Source organism: Gymnoscopelus microlampas, assembly GCF_963454915.1.
Source record: "Gymnoscopelus microlampas genome assembly, chromosome: 14".
NCBI classification, from domain to species: domain Eukaryota; kingdom Metazoa; phylum Chordata; class Actinopteri; order Myctophiformes; family Myctophidae; genus Gymnoscopelus; species Gymnoscopelus microlampas.
Genome location: NC_139951.1, coordinates 23,822,721 through 23,842,813, shown reverse-complemented (window position 1 = coordinate 23,842,813; position 20,093 = coordinate 23,822,721). Strand labels below are relative to the sequence as shown.

Sequence of the window (20,093 nt, the reverse complement as noted above, 5' to 3'; positions counted from 1 at the left end):
GATTTTGTACAAAATCATTGCTCCATGTGAGCATGTAAATATTTATATGAAAACATTTTGTAATCTTTTGAAGAATTCTAAAATCTTTTGAAAAAATGCCCAAAATAAGGATACCAGGCTTGATGCGGTTAACAAGGCACATCTGTTAATTGAAAAGCGTTGCAGGAATCTACATCATGAAGCTGGTTGAAAGAAGGTCATGTGCAAAGCCCTTAGTAAAACACTCATAGTAAAAGTCCTGTTCAACCACCCCAATACTTTTCATTTAAGTATTAATGCGTTTTATAAAAGTTGTCTTAACACATTCCTCGTTAGACTTAAGATTCTATGGGGAAAACAATTGGAGATCTGCCGAAGAAACCCATTGCTAACACACTTCAGGTTTTATGACTATAAACTAACACTGGATTGCAAAAAAAAAGAAAAGAAATGTAAACACACGCATTCAGTAATTATTAAATGTTGGTTTTATTTTTTGTTTTTTTTGTTTTGTTTTTGTTTTTTGTTTTTCTTTAAAGTCGCCTGATAATCTTGACAAAATTGCAACATATTCCATACTTCTCAAACTGAGGGTGTGTCTGTTGCTATTCCAGATTAGCCGTGGAGGGAAACGTTGTGCGCTGTTCGGGACAGGTTAAGTCCTGATTGATGAAAGCAGCTTTGACCGTACAAATAAAGAAAAGAAAGAACACATGAACAACGCAGAGAGACTCCACACTGGCATCCTATGTCGTAACACTTTGCTGGTCTGGGATAAGTGCCCCTCTCTCTACAAAACTCCTGGCATACCAGGTTTAAACAAAAGTGAGTGATCGAAACAATTCCGGGGCTCAGTAGCAGGGATGTGTATCGGTGTCCGTGTGTGATCGGAGGGTACCGGGGGGTGGGGGGTGCAGCACAAGAGAACATTTACAAAGAACAAGCAAAGCACACAAAATGATTCCTTCCTGAGACATCAGTGTGTATGTGTGTACAGTAATGATGGTCTAAATGGGATGTGTGTTAGCAGTGATGGCATTTGGCGTGAAGTCAATCACAGGTGTGTGGTTGCTCTGGATCCGGCCAAAGGTCACATTCATTTCTACCACAGGTTGCTGATGTGAAGACTTAGTGACGGCATAGTCGACAAATATCACATTAGGGAACTTCACTTGTCTGACAATAGACATAGTAGAGGGATCGCCTGGTTCGAGGGTGTATTTCCACCTCAGTGTCTAGGTAGCTCATTCGGTAGAGCGCTAGCTTTTGGACCACAAGTTTCTGGGTTCGATCCCATTCCCAGGCACCGTCAACTCGGCATATGAGTAGTACTGCTTGGGTAACTACTGGGAGCCGACAGTAGGTGTGGTGCTCCATCTCAGCAATCCATCTGCTAGGGGTCTAGCTCATTGTAAAGGGGCTAGACACTTTTGTTTGCTACAATAAGCCACTCCAACCTACATACTTAACCAACCCCAACCCACACTGATTAGTTCTGAGAGTACGAGTGATTCTGTTTTGGGGTTTGTTTTGAATACAGTATGTACGTATGCCATCCTTCACATTGTAAGGCCTGAGTTATATTTAGTTGCACGCCGGTGTTGTGCACTGAAAATAGCAGATCTACAAGCACACAATATGTCGCACCGCGATGCATTGTGAATTTGTAGATCGTCTATTTTCGGTGTGCATAAACCAAGTATACATCAGGCGTAACTCTCATTGGAGCAAGAGCCCAGATGCCTGGCCTGTGCCCGGATAGCGCCAAAACGGCATTCATTCCACCACTCCCAAGGAACACCATTTTGTTCCGCTACATGGCCAAAAAGCGATGCCCCAGTCAGAGTGCTAATTTGTTATGTAAAAAGTTTTTTTTTTTTTTGAGAGGGAGAATGAAATTGTTTGTGAGAGACATTCTGGAGCAGTCAGCCAGTGTGATATGGCTACATAGATCTGCCCAGCATCTAGTAGGACATAAAACATAATTGATGCCTTCCTTCAGTTAAATGTGCTCAAAATGTCTTTTCTTGAATCACAAACCTAGAAACAAAAACACATAAAAAAAGGTATTCTTTTTTTGTTGTTTTTTTTAAATCAGGTGAAGGCTAAACTCTTCATAGTTTTAAAGAAATGAATACAGCTTATATACATGAACTCATAGGCTACTTAAAATACACCTTAATAAAGAATCTTCATTAATCTGATTTCTTGAAAGGACCTGTGACCATATCATACAACCAAAGTTAATACAATCATTTTTTAACCCCCCATTCTCTTTGCAGCGAGAAAAAGAAAAAAAGAAAAAGGAGAAAGGAAAACCAACCCAGCCTGGAATAGCATGTGATATTCATTGCGACTAGTTTTCTGTGCACATTTGTGTTTCGAGTGTATGTTATGTGTGCGTGTGTGTGTGTGTGTGTGTGTGTGTGTGTGTGTGTGTGTGTGTGTGTGTAGATAGGAGAGTAATTGCAACATCGTGCTGTTTTTCTTTTTGTTAATTAACGTCAGTATGTGATAAAACAACTGAAACATCTTCCTCTTTACTCTTGACGGGTATGAAAAGATTAAAACAGTGAAGGAATACAACAGTTTCTAATCTCAGAAAACTTGTCCTCTTTTTGTTTTGTTTTTTTGTTGTTTTTTTGTTTTTCCCCCAACCTGCCATTCTGTGCGTGGACAAGTCAATCGCAATAGTTCCTTAACTTTTCTATATATATTTATATATCTTTTCTGTAAGAAATCAGTTTGTTTTCTGAAGTTGGAAGAGGAGAAAAGACCCAGTCTTTAAAGAGGAGCTGGGGAGTGTGGCTTTTCTTGACGAGTCCCATGCTCGCGATTCACCACAGAGTTCAACGATGAACGGGGGGGAAAAAAGTGTCTGGTGTCCGTTAAGTCTCTTTATTGTCTGTCTTGTCCATTTTGTCTCTCTCTCTCTCTGTGGTCTCACTGCACCCCTCGCTCTAAGTGCCTGAATCAGGACTGCTCTCCAACGTTGCACTAAACTGGACTCCCCCTCATTTTCGTTCCCATCAGTCCTTCACGGGGGAGAGAGGGGTGGAGCGTTGGAAGTGGGGAACAGAGGAGGAGATCATCAGCAGTGTTTACGGTTTATCGGTCTCTGGGAGGCATCCCGCCACTCACACCCTCCTGGCCCGCACTGGGCGCCACCTTCCCTCCGCGTCGGCACAAGTGTCTCACAGTGAGGGAGGGCAGAGCAGGAGGTGCGGGGGGGAGCGGGAGGGTGTCGTTGGAGGGGATGGGGAGAAGGAGGATGTCGGAGCACGCCGATCTCCTGTGTTCAGTCAGGATCGAGTCCCCCCTGCCCCCCCAAAGCCTGCTACCTCAGAGCCTCAAAGGGAGAAATGCTTAGGGAGAGAGAGAAAGAGAGAGAGAGCGAGAGAGAGAGCGAGAGCGAGAGATGGGGATGAGAGGTGGGTTTGCTACGGTGATTGCGTGGCTGGACTGCTTTGGGCGGAGCTGGGCGACAGGCTGGGGCTGCAGCTGCCTGGGGGGGCCCCGCTGGACCGAGCGGCCGTCGCCCCACTCTCCAGGCCCTCCGAGTTCTCCAGCATCTCCTGGATGAGAGGCGGCATTGATCCGGGAATCTCCATCTTCAGGGTGATGACACGTTCAGCTCCTGTGGAGAGAACAGAGAGGGAGAAATGAGGCACTGAAGTTAGTTGTCACATCATACCAATTTAGACTTTCGTTGGAACTGAACATAACAGGAAATATTTGACAGTGACCTGGCATTCGTCAAAATGGCACGGGGACAACTTATTTGTGTTTTCACACGGCAAGTTACACGCTGAAATTCCATTCAGAAAAGCATCTGTTATTAGCTTTGGCCGATTTCCATCCTACTGCAGAAATCCTATTGGTACGGCAGCAAGCAATGCTGCAAAACAGCTATTGTACGTGAACACACAATTTAACCCGTGTCAATATCTGACCTTTGGCGCTGATGCTTCTGAGATCGGTGATCTTCATCAGCATCTTGGGGAACATGTGCGGTTTGTGGGGCCTTCTCTTCCTCACGTAGATTTTCAGGGCCTCCAAAAGGGGCTCCTGTAGAACGTCCACCTTCTCTGCCTGCTCTAAGTCCTGACGGTCTAAGAAACAAACAGACAGACAGACAGACACACAGTGCAGTTCAAGGTTAATACTCACTGACCACTCATGTCCACATTTAGCCACTAGGTGGTGCTCAGTGATTACTTGTCTAAAGAAAGGAAAGTGATTGTGTGTTAGTAACAATTGATACAGGTCACTGTTTTCTTGTGACAAGTAGAGCATGATAAATGACAGGAGAGACATGTTTGAATAGGCTATGAAATACACCATTATAAGGGTTCAGATTGTAAATGAATAAATGAAAATAAATTAATATTTTAACCTATTTAACCTACTTTGGGTAGGTTCAGAGTTGCTGCCTCTCACAATTAATCCAATACAGTACAAATATCACATGTGAATATATAATTTAAAAAAAAGTTTTGATGCCTGCGTATCATGTTGTTGGCTGACTAAGGATCATGGCACTTACATGTACTCTGACCATGAATGTCTTCTCAATGCCTTATTAATTGTATATTTCAAACCAGAAATACTCCTGCAGTACCTCCGCAAAGCAGACAGATGGCGCTGAGCAATCCCGTCTCTGCGTCGTCCATCTCCAGTGGAAGGAGCTGGTTGGCGAAGGCGAACACCAGGTCAGTGAGGGGGCCGAAGCCGGCGTTGTGCATCTGGGTTCGGTTTAGCGTCAGGCCATCTGAGAAGGTCATGGTGTCCTGCTCTGGCGTGTAGCGCGTACAGATCCTCAGAATCTGGGGAAGAAAACGACTGGTTTTTGAGTGCTTTCACAGGCTCACATGAGGTTTGCGGACATTTGATTATTTCATGGTTGGTCCCATGCAATTCCTCACTAATTTATTTCCTTTTTCGCATTTTCTTGCCTTATTATGTAAAGAGACAGGAAACCAAGGGCAGAGAGAGAGGAGAAACATACGAGACAAGACGGTGGTTGGATTTAAACCCGGGTTCTTGTGCTCATAAGGAGCATATGGTCTGTGGTGCCCTGACCAACTGGAACATAAACTAACAAACCAATACACCATGATTATCTTCTCAGCCGCACTTAATTGCTTAACTACCTCATTAAGCCATAACGGTACCCAAAGGTAAGTGACTGTCACCGGTATATGGTATTTTGTCTTTGGGTCTTGTGGTGTCTAATTATGCACTAATTCTATCTCTGTTTTTGTTTTCAAGTTCTGCCACAATTCCTCCGTGTGCACACAATAAAGATTCCAATCTCTCTGTTCTCGTCCTCACCAGGATGTCCAGACAGGCAGCTTTGAGCAGTGTGATCTGGTCGGCGATGGTGAGCGTGGTGAAACCGGGCAGCTGCTTGGCAAACTCCACGGTCTTGATGATGCACTTCGTGGAGAGCTCGCTGAACTTGTCCCACAGGTCCACATCCAAGGACACACGCCGCTCCGAGCTGTTACTCTGTGGTGGAGAAAGAAGAGGGATATTTGATATTTTATTGACAGCTTAATATAATGGTTGACTAGATACACATAATAATACACCCCTGTAATAGGTCTGTAACCTTTAAAGGGGATATTCTACATGAAACCGAAATATTCATAGAAGTATACATGCACAAACTGGCACATCTCTCTTGCACGCACGCACATATGCACGCAAACACACACACACACACACACACAAACAGTCTGTCAGTTGCTGACCGTAGTGTATTTGCCCAGCTGGCAGAGAGAGGGGAAGGTCTCCTGATGAGCCTTGCGGACCCTGTCAATCATCTGCTCGGTCTCGGTACTCAGCACATAGCTCTCTGTACACTCCTGCTTCTTCTCATCCTTCTTCTTCTTGTTCCGGTCGTTCCTCACAGCTGAAGGGATGGAAACAGAGAGAAAGAGGGGAGATACAAAGAGGGAGGGAGGGAGAGGACAGTGAGTTAGGGCACACAGCGGCCATTTTGAGTTTTTGAAAATACTACAAAAAATGGTTACGGTCCTTACACACTGGGACCGTTTATTTGGCAGTAATTTAAACTGCTGTGTCATGAGAACATACAGTGATAAAGCAACGTAATTATTATTATTAATAATATTATTCTTTTTAAAATAAGGTCGATTTTTCATTGTGAATAAAAGCATCAACCTATATGAATGAGGCGTCACCTAAGTAATAATTTGATGTGACATATTCACAAACGTATTTTCAGATTGTTTATTAGTCACGCTCCCGGTGTGTTAAGGACCTTTAGGGTTAGGGTTGAAACCTTCTTGGTTCAAGTCTGCCAGGCAAGCTTTATATCAAGAGATACACTTCTGCACCTACAATTGTGCCACTGCGTATTCCACCGTCGTCGTCTACTTCAACCAATAGTTGTAAACGACATTCCGATATAATAAAACCTAGTGTAAAATACACAGAAACTGGTCGGCCTATGTGTTTTTTCGTCTCGCAAACTGTTTTCATTCCCTTTACACCACGACACGGCGACACCGAGATACAGGCGAGGGGCACATCCAGCAATAAAGCAAGACGCAATGTTGCAAACAGGAGAGGTAACACCATCGCAGCGGTATGATATATGAAGATGTAGAATAGAGAGAGAGAGAAAGAGAGAGAGGAGGAGTTGGTAGCACTGTAACTACGGAGCAGTTGAAAAAACACACACACACACACACACCCCACAGCTCCCGGTGTCCAACACCAAAAGACAAACGGTGGGAGGCGGTACCCACCAACAGGGGGAGGGTGAATGGTTGTGGAGGTAATGGAGATGAGGGAGGGGTGGGGTGGGGTTGGGGTGGGGGGTTGAAATAATCCAAAGCGAGGGGTTGTCGTTTCTCCTCTGGGCGATCCGTCTGGGAGCGGTGAGCTCAATCCCAAATGACCAAAAAAAAAAACACTCTGCAGGGTGTTTAGCATTGGAATCCCATTACAGGATCTGTCCATCGCTCGGCTCCCCCCACTCCACCCCAATGCTCAACTCACACACCCTGGGGTATAGGGCTCTGACAGGGGTTGTGTGTGTGTGTGTGTGTGTGTGTGTGTGTGTGTGTGTGTGTGTGTGTGTGTGTGTGTGTGTGTGTGTGTGTGTGTGTGTGTGTGTTTGCTTACACGTGTATGTACAGTATGTGTGTGTGTGTGTGTGTGTGTGTGTGTGTGTGTGTGTGTGTTTGTGTGTTTGTGTGTGTCGGTGCTGGGGGTTGGGTGAGGTGCTAGGTGATAAATAGTAGCGCCGGATGGAGCTATCCATAAGGCTGACAAATTGCCACAGCTTTCATTAGGGGTCCCGGCTAATCTAATAACATAATATGACAAATATCCTGCCGCTAATGGTTTTAAAAGAGCTTGGGCTGCTGAGCCCACTCTGGAAAAAGACCCTCCAGGTTTCTTGCTCTCCTCTGCTTTTTCCCCTCCTCTCTCGTTCCTTCTTGCTCTCTTTCTCTCTAACACGCAGGTTTCCACAGGAGGGCCAGCCAGAGGGTGGCACGGGGGGCCAATTGGAAAGGAGAGGAAAATGAAAAATTCATAAGCTAAGATTATTGTGCCAGTTTAACCACTTTCAACCTGGTGTTCCTAATTTAGGCATGTGATTACTGATAGCTCACATGCGATGTGTTTTTGCCATTTCGCAGTGCGGGGCTGCAGCCAGAGGTTATGGCTATTTGGGGGAGCCTTGGCATGGAAACGTTTGGGAATGCCTGCTCTAACATATGCAGCCTCCATTTCTCTCTGTTGGTCACAAGCACGTCGTCTTTTTCTCTCTCCTTCTTTGCCTCCTGCTCTCTTTTTCATGCACCCTCTTTCCACAATTGGACACTTCCCCTTCATGATCATCTCTCTATCTCTGCTCGCCTCCAAATAATCTCTCTCGCCATCTACACCCAGACCCATCTCTCTCTCTCTCGCCCAACTTTGCCGCTGGGCACCATGCTCTCTCTTAGCCACTGACCTCGGATCAGATTTCCCCCGCCTTCTTGATTCTAACCTTAGCCATTAGAGGGGAGGGCGGCTCAAGCTGACGGGGGATCAGCGTCTGTGACAGTGTGGGATGTTCTACTCAGGGCCGTGTGTCATTCATCAGCCTGCAGACAGGGCCTCCCTGGCTGTGAGATTACGTTGAAGAGTGGGGGTGGTGGCGGAGGTAAAGGTGGAGGTCTGATACCACATTATGCTACTGCCAACCATCACACCAGGAGGGGAGCCTTACTAGCAGATATGGGCTGATTATGCATTTGCATTATACGGTATTCCAGTGTTTTGTTTTATTGCATTTACAGTACAGTATATGCCCCAGGATAGTCACTAAAATAGACATCACTGACAATCGTGCTTTTGACACACACACACAAGAACACACGTGAGGTGAAGCCAGGTGCAGTCTTAAGTGATGTGCGTACCCCCTCCAACCATTTTTGGCCCTCTCATCCTGGTGTCCCGGCGGGTGGGTTTGGGGGTGGGGGGTGCACGGGTGGGGGCAAGGCTGGGTGGGCAGTGCCGGAGATGTCCAATTAATTCCCAAATAAAACTGGGGCATCCTTAGCGCCCAGACATTCCCCACACTGACAAATTGGCAGCACAATCATAAGCCGCACAACACAATTTAATGAAGTCATTAAAGAACTATTAGGGACGACTGGCGATCCGTCATGGCAAATTGCCACATGCAATAACTCGAGGGGGGGAAAGAAAACTGGCGGGGGAGCATGGATGAAAGAAATACCGCCCTGCTTTTTTATTGTGTTAGATTGTCTGTGTGTGTGTGTGTGTGTGTGTGTGTGTGTGTGTGTGTGTGTGTGTGTGTGTGTGTGTGTGTGTGTGTGTGTGTGTGTGTTTGCGTTTGCTGTGTACATGCTGGCGCCAAGCATTGTGTCTTTTTCGAATAAATGACGTGAATACAAATCCTAAACTGGGGGAAACGGTTTGTCCCGAATTGTGCACAGATCCGTTGTGCGTTCATCACCACAAATATGATTTACAGCTGAGCTCACGTGCAACACAGGCAGAATACTATGCCAGCAGGCACGGCCATCACTCCATCATTTGTTCTCATAGTGGGTTTCATAATAGCGTGTACGTGCGCCTGTGTGCTGCGACACACACTGTTAATATATGATTTTTTTCCCTTCGTTGTTTGCACCTGTGTGTATTTGTGTGCATGACTGTACGTGACTGTGCGTGCGTGCCTGTGTGTGTGTGTGCCTGTGTGTGTGTGTGTGTGTATGTGTGTACAAGATAGAGCGAGGGGGGCAGACGGGGATAATTCGAGGGAGGAAAATTAAAGTCCTGGCAGCTCGTCCATCACACAGATTAAATTCAATGGAAAGATAAAAATGTCAATGTTCCCCCTGCCGCCATGCGCACGCCTAGCACTGCCGTCGCCGACAGTGATGAAACTTTCTCTCCCTCTCACTGTCCTCCAGCCCCCCCTCTCTCTCCCTCTCTCTCTTTCTATGCCCTTCTCCACTCTGTCATTTTCCCTCTCTATGCTCTCGAGCGTAATCCCCCTCTCTCTCCATCTATTCTTTCTTTCCTGTCTTGACTCAAAGATTCTGTTTCTGTGTTCCTTTACTGGCTCTTTTATTCTGCTACAGCCAAACAATCCATCCTACGAGGACTGTTTAGTGAAGAGGCTAGATAGATGCAGGGACGGTGGGCCTAAAGGATCATTCAGAGCAAGAGCCTAGGGTGGAGAGGCTCGACTGGTGGACGTGGCCATTTCTCGCCCAACTCCAAGGTTGGAGGCGGAGTCTGTGTGAACATCCCATCATCCACCTCTGCACACATGCAATTCCGTACACCCTTATATACAGTTCTTCAACTGAAATCCCTGACGACCATCTCTCCCACTCAGGACAGTCTGATACACAAAAAACACATAGAATTTAGAAAGCAGCAGAAACATTAGCTGGGTTTTAACAACAACAGTAAAGCGTTTGAAACAATGGCTATGGCTTTGCAGTGTACTCACAACTTAGCAAAAGGCAAAAGAAAACCGAGGTACAAGTGCAAAGTACAAATGTGCATCAATTAGCTAGCATGTCCCTATCAGTTACAACATGTTTCAAATTGTAGCTATCTCTTCCTATCTTTTCCGGATCATAGATAAGCACGTCGGTAGGTATTGACAGCATGTTATCCACTTACATGAGACATGAGCCTTGGTCTTGTCTCATCGCACGCTGTCAGGCTGATAGTAAACTGGCACAGCGCTCGCAGGCTTTCCACTGGTAGCCCCTCACTTTACCCCCACCCCCTCTTCTGACACCGTCTTGGTTGGCAGTGCCACCTGGCACAAGGCCTGGCACCGTTGTTGGGCAGACGCAAGGTCACCCAGACGTCCCCCAGGCCTAGTGGGGTGCCTGCCTTCTGTGTGTGTGTGTGTGTGTGTGTGTGTGTGTGTGTGTGTGTGTGTGTGTGTGTGTGTGTGTGTGTGTGTGTGTGTGTGTGTGTGTGTGTGTGTGTGTGTGTGAAATCTAGTGTTTAACATAACTGTCTGAGAATGCATTTCTGTTTTAGGAGTGTATACTTATTTGCGTACGGTATGTGCATGCACTTTTGTCTTTATGCGTACTTGCATGCACATTGCCCCATGTGTGTGTGTGTGTGTGTGTGTGTGTGTGTGTGTGTGTGTGTGACTCCCTGCTGTACCCAGATGGCCAGCCTCTCCTTCCCCACCCGCTGGGACTTGTCTCACAGGCCAAAGTCAGTGTGTAGGACACAAGACGACTTGGGGCTACCAATCTGCACTCTCCACACACCACCATCATAAGAAAGCACCGTTCTTAGTAACAACACACAACCACCAAAAGAATGTGCGCATCACATAGCCTATCTTTCTTTTTGCCATTCAAATATTCTCTCACACATGCAACAAAAAAGAAGGCAACACGTATACTGGTGTCGATAAGTGCGGATCTAACCCGGGGTGAACTCCCTCCCTGAAACTTGAACCCAACTAGGTCAAACTAACTCTACGTTATATTCACAGTACAGCACACTGAAATTCACCATTGCGGTGCAGTGCTCCCCCACGGCCACTAGATGGCCCTCCAGTACCAGCCTACTCCCCTGGAAAAACGGCTACAGCGTGCCCGGTGGTGTGTGTAAGAAAGCTACTGGCTGCTGTGATCCTTCTAACCATGATTAATGGCCCCATTCAGAGCTAAGGAGCTCAGAGGATAACTTCCTTTACCGTAGGCCACAGCCTAGAGGCGTGGGGAGCTCTCCCCGTGCTCAACATGCCGTAAAGACTGGTGTACAGGATGACAGGGGACAGCAAAAGGACACAAGGAGGGACGTAGAAGGATTGTACAATGTGAAATTAACACCTTGCGTTTAGCACAACGGGGCAGACAATACAACCGGCATTCGCACTAGTAGGCATGTGTGTGTCTGACTGACAGAGGAGGACACATGCTTATAGGGGGAGACGTGCACAGGTTTCACTGTGCGCGTGCGTGGGAAGGCGCGCTTGGACAACGGCGCTAAATGATCGCGCTAGTGCACGTCGTATGAGAGACGCTGGCGAGGCGTGCGCGTGTGTTATCGTCATGTGATCACACTGAGACTGCGGTTCTGCCAGTCTCTGAGCCGAGAGCTGTCACCTCCACCAATTAGTTCATCAGGTCTGACAAGTGTGTGTGTGCGTGTGCGTGTGTGTGTCTGTGTGTGTGTGTGTTCACACAGCCCCTGGGGTGCAGTGATGGCAGCAGACGCCTGCTCTTTCGCTCTCGGCAGGTGAGAACATATTCATCATGGAGGCATGCCAAGCTCAGTGACACCCTGACTGTTGCTGCCAGCCCACATCACTGCTGCCTTCGCACTTTCACAACTCTTTCTCTCTCTCTTACAATCCAAATTATCTTTCTCTCTCGCGCACGCACACACACACACACACACACACACACACACACACACACACACACACACACACACACACACACACACACACACACACACACACACACACACACACACACACACACACACACACACACACACACACACACACACACACAGGTGTCGATAGGTAGGTCTATCTAGGTCAGTGGTTCTCAAACATTTTCACAAATATGTTTCTGTAAATAGCCGATCTACAAGCTCACACCGCATCACAATGCAATAGGTGAGTCAACATATGAAAACATATCACTTAACCCCCCAAAAATGTATACAAAAGGTTTTTCAATGGATTCTGGTAGTATTGGGCAAGCTAAATAACATACTAAAAATATACGTCTTGGAAAGGTGTCATTTTCAAGATGGCTGCCAGGAGATTTAAATGGCTATATCTCAATTGCAACAAGTGATTTCTCACTTGATTCTGGTACCTCTCGACATGCTTAAAAATACAAAAAATCTAGGAAAATATACCTTCCGGAAAGGTGTCATTTTCAAGATAGCGTCCATGATGGCTGCCGGGAGCTTAAAATAACTATAAATCTCAATTGAAAAAAATAATACAAAATATTTTTCAATTGATTCTGGTATCTCTAGGCATGCTTATTAACATAGTAAAAATCTAGGAAAATATACCTTCCGGAGAGGCTTAATTTTCAAGATGGCGTCCAGGATGACTGGCGGGAGCTTAAAATGGCTACATCTCAATTACATGCTTAATAACACACACAAAATCTAGGAAAATATACCTACCAGAAGGCTTCAGACGGTTTGGCTGCCCTGAACTGGGGGTGGAACCTGTAGGATAGATTTCCCCCACTTATGTCAACAATGAATGTTGAGTCTCTTGAAGGACATTCATTGTAACTGTTCCACTGTAACATGTATTTTCCTCGATTTTTTCTATGCATGTTCTTAAACATGCATAGAGGTACCACAATCAGTTTGCAATCATTTTTTTCATTTGAGAAATAGCAATTTTAAGCTCCCGGCAGCCATCTTTGACACCATCTTAAAAATGGCTTTCTGGGAGGTATATGTGCCTTTCTGGGAGGTATATTTTCCTACATTTTTTACTTAGCATGTCTAGAGGTACCAGAATCAAGTGAAAAATGTTTTGTATACATTCTTGCAATTGAGATATACAGTAACTAATTTAAGCTCCTGGCCGCCATTTTGGACACCATCTTGAAAATGAAGCCTTTCCGGAAGGTATATTTTCCTAGATTTTGTGTGTGTTATCAAGCATGCCTAGATGTACCAGAATCAATTGAAAAATATTTTGTAACATTTTTTTCAATTGAGATATATAGCCATTTCTAGCTCCCGGCAGCAATCTTGGACACCATCTTGAAAATTACGCCTTTCTGGAGGGCATATTTTCCTACATTTTTTGTATGTTATTTAGCATGCCAAATACTACCAGAATTGAACACCTACAATGCGTTATGAGCTTGTAGATCAGCTATTTTCAAATAGCCTGTTCCTCATTTTGCTGGGGAACCCCTGGAACCCCCTCAAGGACCCCTGGGGATCCCCAAACCCGACTTTGAGAACCACTTGAGTCCAAGTTTTAAAAAAAATAATCAAAAATAGCCAATCTGCAAGCTCACAATGTGTTGCCATGTGACATGTTGTGAGCCTGAGCTTGATTGGCTAATTTGGGAATTTGTTTCTGAAATTTCACAAATGCTTTTCCTATAATGACATGCCCAAAATAGGGTCGCCAGGTTGAAAGTGGTTACGGTTACTATTAAGTAGCAACCAGCTGGTGTTATGCAACTTCGCTTACATATCACCAAGAAAGTTGAGTGTGAGCAAAATATGCTGCGATTCATTAATTTACGGCCAGGCTAACGCAATGAATTAAATGGATAGTTCACCCCCAAAATTACATTTTTTCTATCGATTAGTTAACCCATGGAGACTTGAATTCATGGATATTTTGGGTGTTTTGTCGCATTCCTAAGCCAATAATTTGATGACCGGCAGCGGTTCCGGTAGGAGACACAAAGAGTCTCCTTTGTATCTCCTACCGGAGCCGCTGCCTACCGGTCTGCTGGTCATCAAATTATTGGCTAAGGAATGTGACAAAAACAAAAAATATCCATGAATTCCAGTCTCCATGGGGTGACTAATCAATAGAAAAACATTTCTTTTTTGGGTGAACTATCCCTTTAAGATTTTGGGCTCTCCATGAGTGAGGTATAGGGGCTGGGCATTCTGGGTAATGTAGTATACTCGTACACGTACACTCCTTGGACATCCCCACTTCCAGGCACTTCTGCAGTCGGCAGTACTGGCAGCGGTTGCGGGTGACCTTGTTGATGATGCAGTTCTTCTCCCGGTGGCAGGTGTACACCATGTTCTTCTGAATGCTTCTCCGAAAGAAGCCCTACAGAGACAGAGAGAGGGATGGATGGAGATAGGGAGGAGAAATTGGATGGTGGAGAACAAGTGGAGAAAAGAGAGGAGGGCAAAAAAAAAAACATTGAGTCAGCATCCTCAAAAATAAACAAACTGCACAAAGTCAAATACTTAGTGTTAATTTAACTCAGAAGAGTGTACAAATGGAACCAAATGGACCCTTACGGTTCAGTCGTACACAGCGTGGCCATATGCTGCCATAATTAAAGGCAATGAGCTACCAATCACTAAGCCCTTAAAGGGCTTAGTGTGTGGAGTGATCTGTACAGGGAGGAATATTCACTCCTCCACTGTTTTGCCATCCAGTGAATGAACACACCCACCTGCCCTGTAAGCAGCCTACCATGACACATCAGTGAATGAATGCTCTTCTAGTAGTCTTCACAGAAACCTAGAAAGGGGTTTAGTGAGGGACCCGTAAGGGACATGGCACTGGGTGGACTGGCTGGAGCTACTTTTGTAATAATAAAAAAAAACAGAACAAAAAAGGAATCCCTCCATTCCTCCTACCCCTCCTCTTCCCTCTACCCTTTTCTCTTTTCAATCTAACTGGATCAGAGGAAATATGACAGTAAATTAAACCCTCGTTTGGAATCCGGGGAGGCGGAGTACAAACGGAAATGAGCTTGCCTTCTGTCAGCGAGGCTGGAAAGGCAGACGTTCTTTAGGGAGTGCAGCGACTATATTTTGATCCCACAAAATGAAGAGATGGAGGACGACCAAAAACACAAAATATCACTCCCCGGTACAAACGACACACTTGCCGTGCACTCGCCTTACACAGGCCTGACATTTGCAAAGTCACAATGCCAAAGACATGCGGCTGAGGTCGCTGGCCCTCTTCTAGTAGTATTCTTGTAAGACAAAGTCAAACTGAAATAGACTGTGTACTCTGTACAATTCTGAGTGTTAATTTAAGCCTTATGGGTCCATTTGGTTCCATTTGTATACTCTCAGAGCTAAACACTGAGGATTTTACTGCGTACCGTGACATTTTCTCCTAAAACACAGCTCTAAATGCACTGTATACAATACAGAGTTTGAAATGAATTAAATCAAAAGCTAAATGGCACAATTTAAGAGGCTAGTTTCCAAATAAGATGATACCCTAGTCATCTTACTAGAGCAGCTGCATAATAACATATTGGAAATATACTGAAATTGCATTGACAAATTCACTATTGATATACTGCACAGCCCTACTGTCCACTATTTGAAAAACAGCACATTTCCTTTATCATGAAAAGTGAAAATGATTGCCTGGAATTCCCTAATATTATGAGAGGTTAACAAGACAATAAGAGGTTAATGGCAATCAACTAGAAGTGTTGGGCACATGGTCTGGTGCGCAGTGCCTGGGGGCACCAGACGCTTAGCAGTTTACTGGAAATATTTTCATGACGTAAGGATCACGTTTTGGGGGCGCCGCTGGGGGGTGGAGGTGTGACTGCTGCCAGGCAGGGAGCCCCAAACCATGCCAAGGGATTAGCTTTGCTGGCCGACAGATGGCAAATGGACTAAAGCCTGCAATTTGTCCTTCCCGGATCACCGACCTCTCCTCCTATCTTCTGTTCCCCCCATCTGAGAGCACCAGGAGGAGGCAGTGATCACTGGTGGAGGAGACGTCCTTCTCTTACACAGGATTTTAGGAGGTGTGTGTGTGTGCATGACAGAATTTGGGAAATGTGTGAGATCTATATGCATTCAGCTGTTGCCTTTAATATAATAATAGTAATCATCTTAACACCAGAATGTGTATAGATTCGAGTCAGCATGTAGGCCTATATTAAATGTCAGCATTGGTAAATGTCAAGTTTTATTTTCACTTGCTTTCTGCTTTGTGAATACATCTTAAATGCCATGCCAATGAAACCTGGTGGAGCAATGGTGTTGGTATGTTGGTATTGTAAACATAAGAGCAGAGAAGAAGAAGTATGTGCACAAACGTGTGCGGGGGGGGGGGGGGGGGATTTAACATATTATACTATGTGTGTGTGTGTTAGGTTAATTAAAGGCAATAAACTCGAGTACAGGCTTGTTGGACAGGAGCCAATGTGTCACAGCTGATCCAGAAGTATAATCCTGACATAGTAAACTTCTCATTTAGTCACAACACAGAATTACGTCTGTCTCAATAACAAGGCTGCACCCATCTACACGAGCATGCTTGTGTGCGTGTGTGTGTGTGTGTGTGTGTGTGTGTGTGTGTGTGTGTGTGTGTGTGTGTGTGTGTGTGTGTGTGTGTGTGTGTGTGTGTGTGTGTGTGTGTGTGTGTGTAAAATACTCTGTCCCCCCTTTCTTCCTGCAATAAAGACATTGTTCCATAGTCAGGATTCTCAGGAAGCTTCGATCCATCCACAAACCTCCCCTGCCCCCCCCCCCCCACCCAGCAAAGGAGCTTAAAGCATCATCTCCCAACAGATTAGCGAGAAGTCATCATAAACAGAAAACGCAGCCCCAATACAATGGCTGGTGGGATGCGCTCGTAAGTCGCGTGTGTGAGCGTGTGCGTGTGTGTGTGTGTGTGTGTGTGTGTGTGTGTATCCAGTGTGTCCCCTTTGATCCGTTGGTGTCCCGAACCTGACCCCAGGGTCACTAGGGGATTGACCCACTCCCTCCTGACACCACAGGGCTAAGGTGCCCTTCCCCTGCCACTGCCTGATTGGCTGCCACCAGCGGCTCATGGGCTGGGCCATTGTTTGTGCCCCTCCCCCTCTGCCCTCCTTCTCGTTGCCTATTAGGAGTCATTGCTTCCTGCGGCCCTTAAGCCTCTTTTTGTATCAACGCTTAATCCGCCCGGCGACAAGGGCCCTCAGCGGGCCTGTCAGCCTCCCTGCGGTGTTCACAGGACAGAAGAGCGCAGAGAAGAGAGCGATGGATGGATGGATGGATGGCTGGATGGAGGAGTGGAGAGGGATAGCAGGAGAATGGTGATGGCATGGACTTGACTGCATGTTTCATGTGCATTTCAATTCCCAAGTATCTAACTGCTGTGCAGTGCAATATATGGCACACAAGTTAGCCTGTGTGTATGTGTGCGTATTTGAGTTTGTGTGAATGAGAGGAACCGCTTGATTAGATGGGAATAGCGTGTTATTTTTGGTGCGCCACACCGGCGTGCAACCAAGTATATATCAGGTGTTAAGTTCACAGGGAAGTGCAGGAATCCTCATACATGACTTTCACACTGTGCCCAGATGAAGCCCTGCGTTCCCAGCCTCCTACTGAGTCAGTGTATTATGTTACTATCTGAGAGAGTGTCTGTGTGTGTGTGTGTGTGTGTGTGTGTGTGTGTGTGTGTGTGTGTGTGTGTGTGTGTGTGTGTGTGTGTGTGTGCGTGTGTGCGTGTGTGTGCGCGTGTGCGCGTGCGCGTGGCCGCAGTTATAATTACCGCCCATGTTGCTAAAGACTTGGTAACAAGGCCATCTTAAAAAACATCAAAACGAGGACAACCGTGGGGGTTTAGGAAGTATGCTGGCTTTCCCTCGCTCTGTGGAAAACACGGAGAAGGTTGCCTGCTGCGCAGAACCATGCCTCCAAGACAAATACATAAACACGGAGGGGAGAGGCATGCAAATTTAATGCGTGAGTGTTAATAACTGGAAGGGAAATGAGGAGCGGGGAGAGCGGGAAGATGTGCGGGGGAAAAGAACAAAAGAAAGATAAAAAAAGACAGAACTTTCGCTTGAACAACAAACAATCGACCCGTCTCCCAAACACTCCGCTTCAACCCTCTCTCCTCCCCCTGTCCTGTTTCCTCCGCTCCCCCCCCCCAGGATAGGCCTTTGTAGTTTGGCATGCCGCCGCGATGCTAACGCAGCTAACCCTCGACTTACCCCGGTCTCAGATGGGAATGCCGTATACGTTCACATTGCCTGTACTGTTGAATAATTGAGCGTGCTACACCAAGTCATCCTCCTCAGAAGTCTAGAGATATGTGGGGAATGGATGCCGAGTTTTTTTTTCAACCTTGCGCTGCAGATGTAAGGCGTGCGGACGGACGCACACAAGCAGCAGGCAGGCAGGCAGCACGCTGCTGAGGCAGGTGGGGGAGCCTGGCTCAGTGACAGTGGTTAGTATGAGTCGCTAGCGATCAATGCTAACCAAAGTAAATACTTCAAACAGGGGGGGGGGGGAGAAATCTACCTTTACATGCCTATTCAGAACACCTTCACACACATACACTACAGCCACATCAATACACTAAATAGAATATATACACACATATCACAGCACAAAGCCCTCTTAGTAGACAGACACACTAAGGTGTTGTACGTGGTCAGAAAACCAGTGTTCCATAACGCATTGCAACACAGAGGAAATATTATTTATTAGGGCACCAATTACATCCACCTCTACTTTAGTTAGGTTATTCATTTACTAGCACTGTGTCAACTCTCATCCAAACCACGGAGCCATGCCTTACACACACACACACACACACACACACACACACACACACACACACACACACACACACACACACACACACACACACACACACACACACACACACACACACACACACACACACACACACACACACACACACACAGTTCCCCACCACCGGCTATGATCTGGCCTTATTATTCAGCTTATTAGCCCATTTAATCAGGCTCTATTCGACAATGGGGAATGGTGTTAAAGAGACACATTAAAAGCCGTTTAGGACGCGCAATAAGCAGCATGCTGAGCAGTGGTTAAGGCGCCCCAATAAAAAAGGCACAGGGTTCAGCCTTTATATTCTTTGTTAACTTTTTATAACTTGCGTTTAAGGGGAGGTTAAGTTTCACAGCGCACCCACAGAGGATTCTGTGTGTGTGCGCGTGCGTGTATAAGTGTGAGTCTTTGCTGTGCAAACCTTCCTTCTTGCCTTCATTCCTCCTTTTCCTCTCATCCACCTTCCAGTGTCAGTGATCCTAATCCTCTGAAACTCTCCAAACGTCCCCCTCCGGCCTGGCCATCTCTACATCATCTCCATCATCTTCCCGTGCAGATATTCTCCCCATCTCATCCTGAACCTCTCTGCTTTCTCTGCCGTTCCTCACATTCTGCACCTCACTTCCTCACTGCCGCCTCCTACAGTACCTTCCCTCGTGTGCTTTTCTCCACGCTGCTCTTCCTATCGCTTCTACGCAGCCTCCATTTTCTGATCTCTCTCTTTCCCCCCCACAGGCCAGGTGTTGTCTTGGTTGGGCAGGGCCACGTGGGGCAGAGATAGGCGCCTAGCGACCACCTGTCACAAACAGCGCCCATGCTGCTGCCATATTCAGTCTCCCCCCACCCTACTCTAGCTATGCCCATCTTACAGGACCCCCCCCCCCCTGCCCTGTCCTCTCTCTCTTACACAACCCTGACCACGTGCCTTGGGGAAAATAGATAAGAGGTGTGTGTATCTATACACGCACAATATGCTATACGCACACACACCTACGGCCACTGCCGACAAGACTGGCAGCAGATTGGAGGCCAGATCAGGGGTTATGAGTGCGTACATGATCTCTCCAGCACCTACAGTATATAACAGGGCTTTGCTGATAGCAGGTGACTGACGAGGACACGTCGACAGGGCTGATAGCAGACCGCGTTACGTGGCCCAGTAAAACGAGAACAAAAAAATCTCCTTCATTGGGGGCTTGACAAAGCTTCACAGGTATGTGATAAGAAACAGGGCCATGGTACACTGTTACGAAACCTGACAGCCTCATGTTTGTCTGCAGATACAGGTCCCAGTGTTATTG

General features: G+C 46.3%; 1 protein-coding gene across 7 annotated transcripts in view; it reads right to left on the bottom strand.

Annotated features, from left to right (window-relative positions):
* Positions 1-202: 202 nt before the first annotated feature.
* The window catches only part of raraa (retinoic acid receptor, alpha a), a 206,287-nt gene continuing 186,396 nt past the window's right edge, over positions 203-20,093 (bottom strand). For 3 of the 7 annotated variants that reach the window (XM_084078015.1, XM_084078016.1, XM_084078013.1), the window contains 7 exons: positions 14,173-14,320; positions 12,679-12,723; positions 5,736-5,896; positions 5,314-5,490; positions 4,601-4,805; positions 3,933-4,091; positions 203-3,616 (listed from right to left, as the gene is read on the bottom strand). In XM_084078015.1, coding sequence (XP_083934141.1) covers positions 3,420-3,616; positions 3,933-4,091; positions 4,601-4,805; positions 5,314-5,490; positions 5,736-5,896; positions 12,679-12,723; positions 14,173-14,320 — 1,092 coding nt within the window. In that variant the 3' untranslated portion in view covers positions 203-3,419. The remainder of the gene's footprint in view (positions 3,617-3,932; positions 4,092-4,600; positions 4,806-5,313; positions 5,491-5,735; positions 5,897-12,678; positions 12,724-14,172; positions 14,321-20,093) is intronic. The other 4 variants (XM_084078019.1, XM_084078018.1, XM_084078014.1 and 1 more) reach the window with 3 other exon arrangements.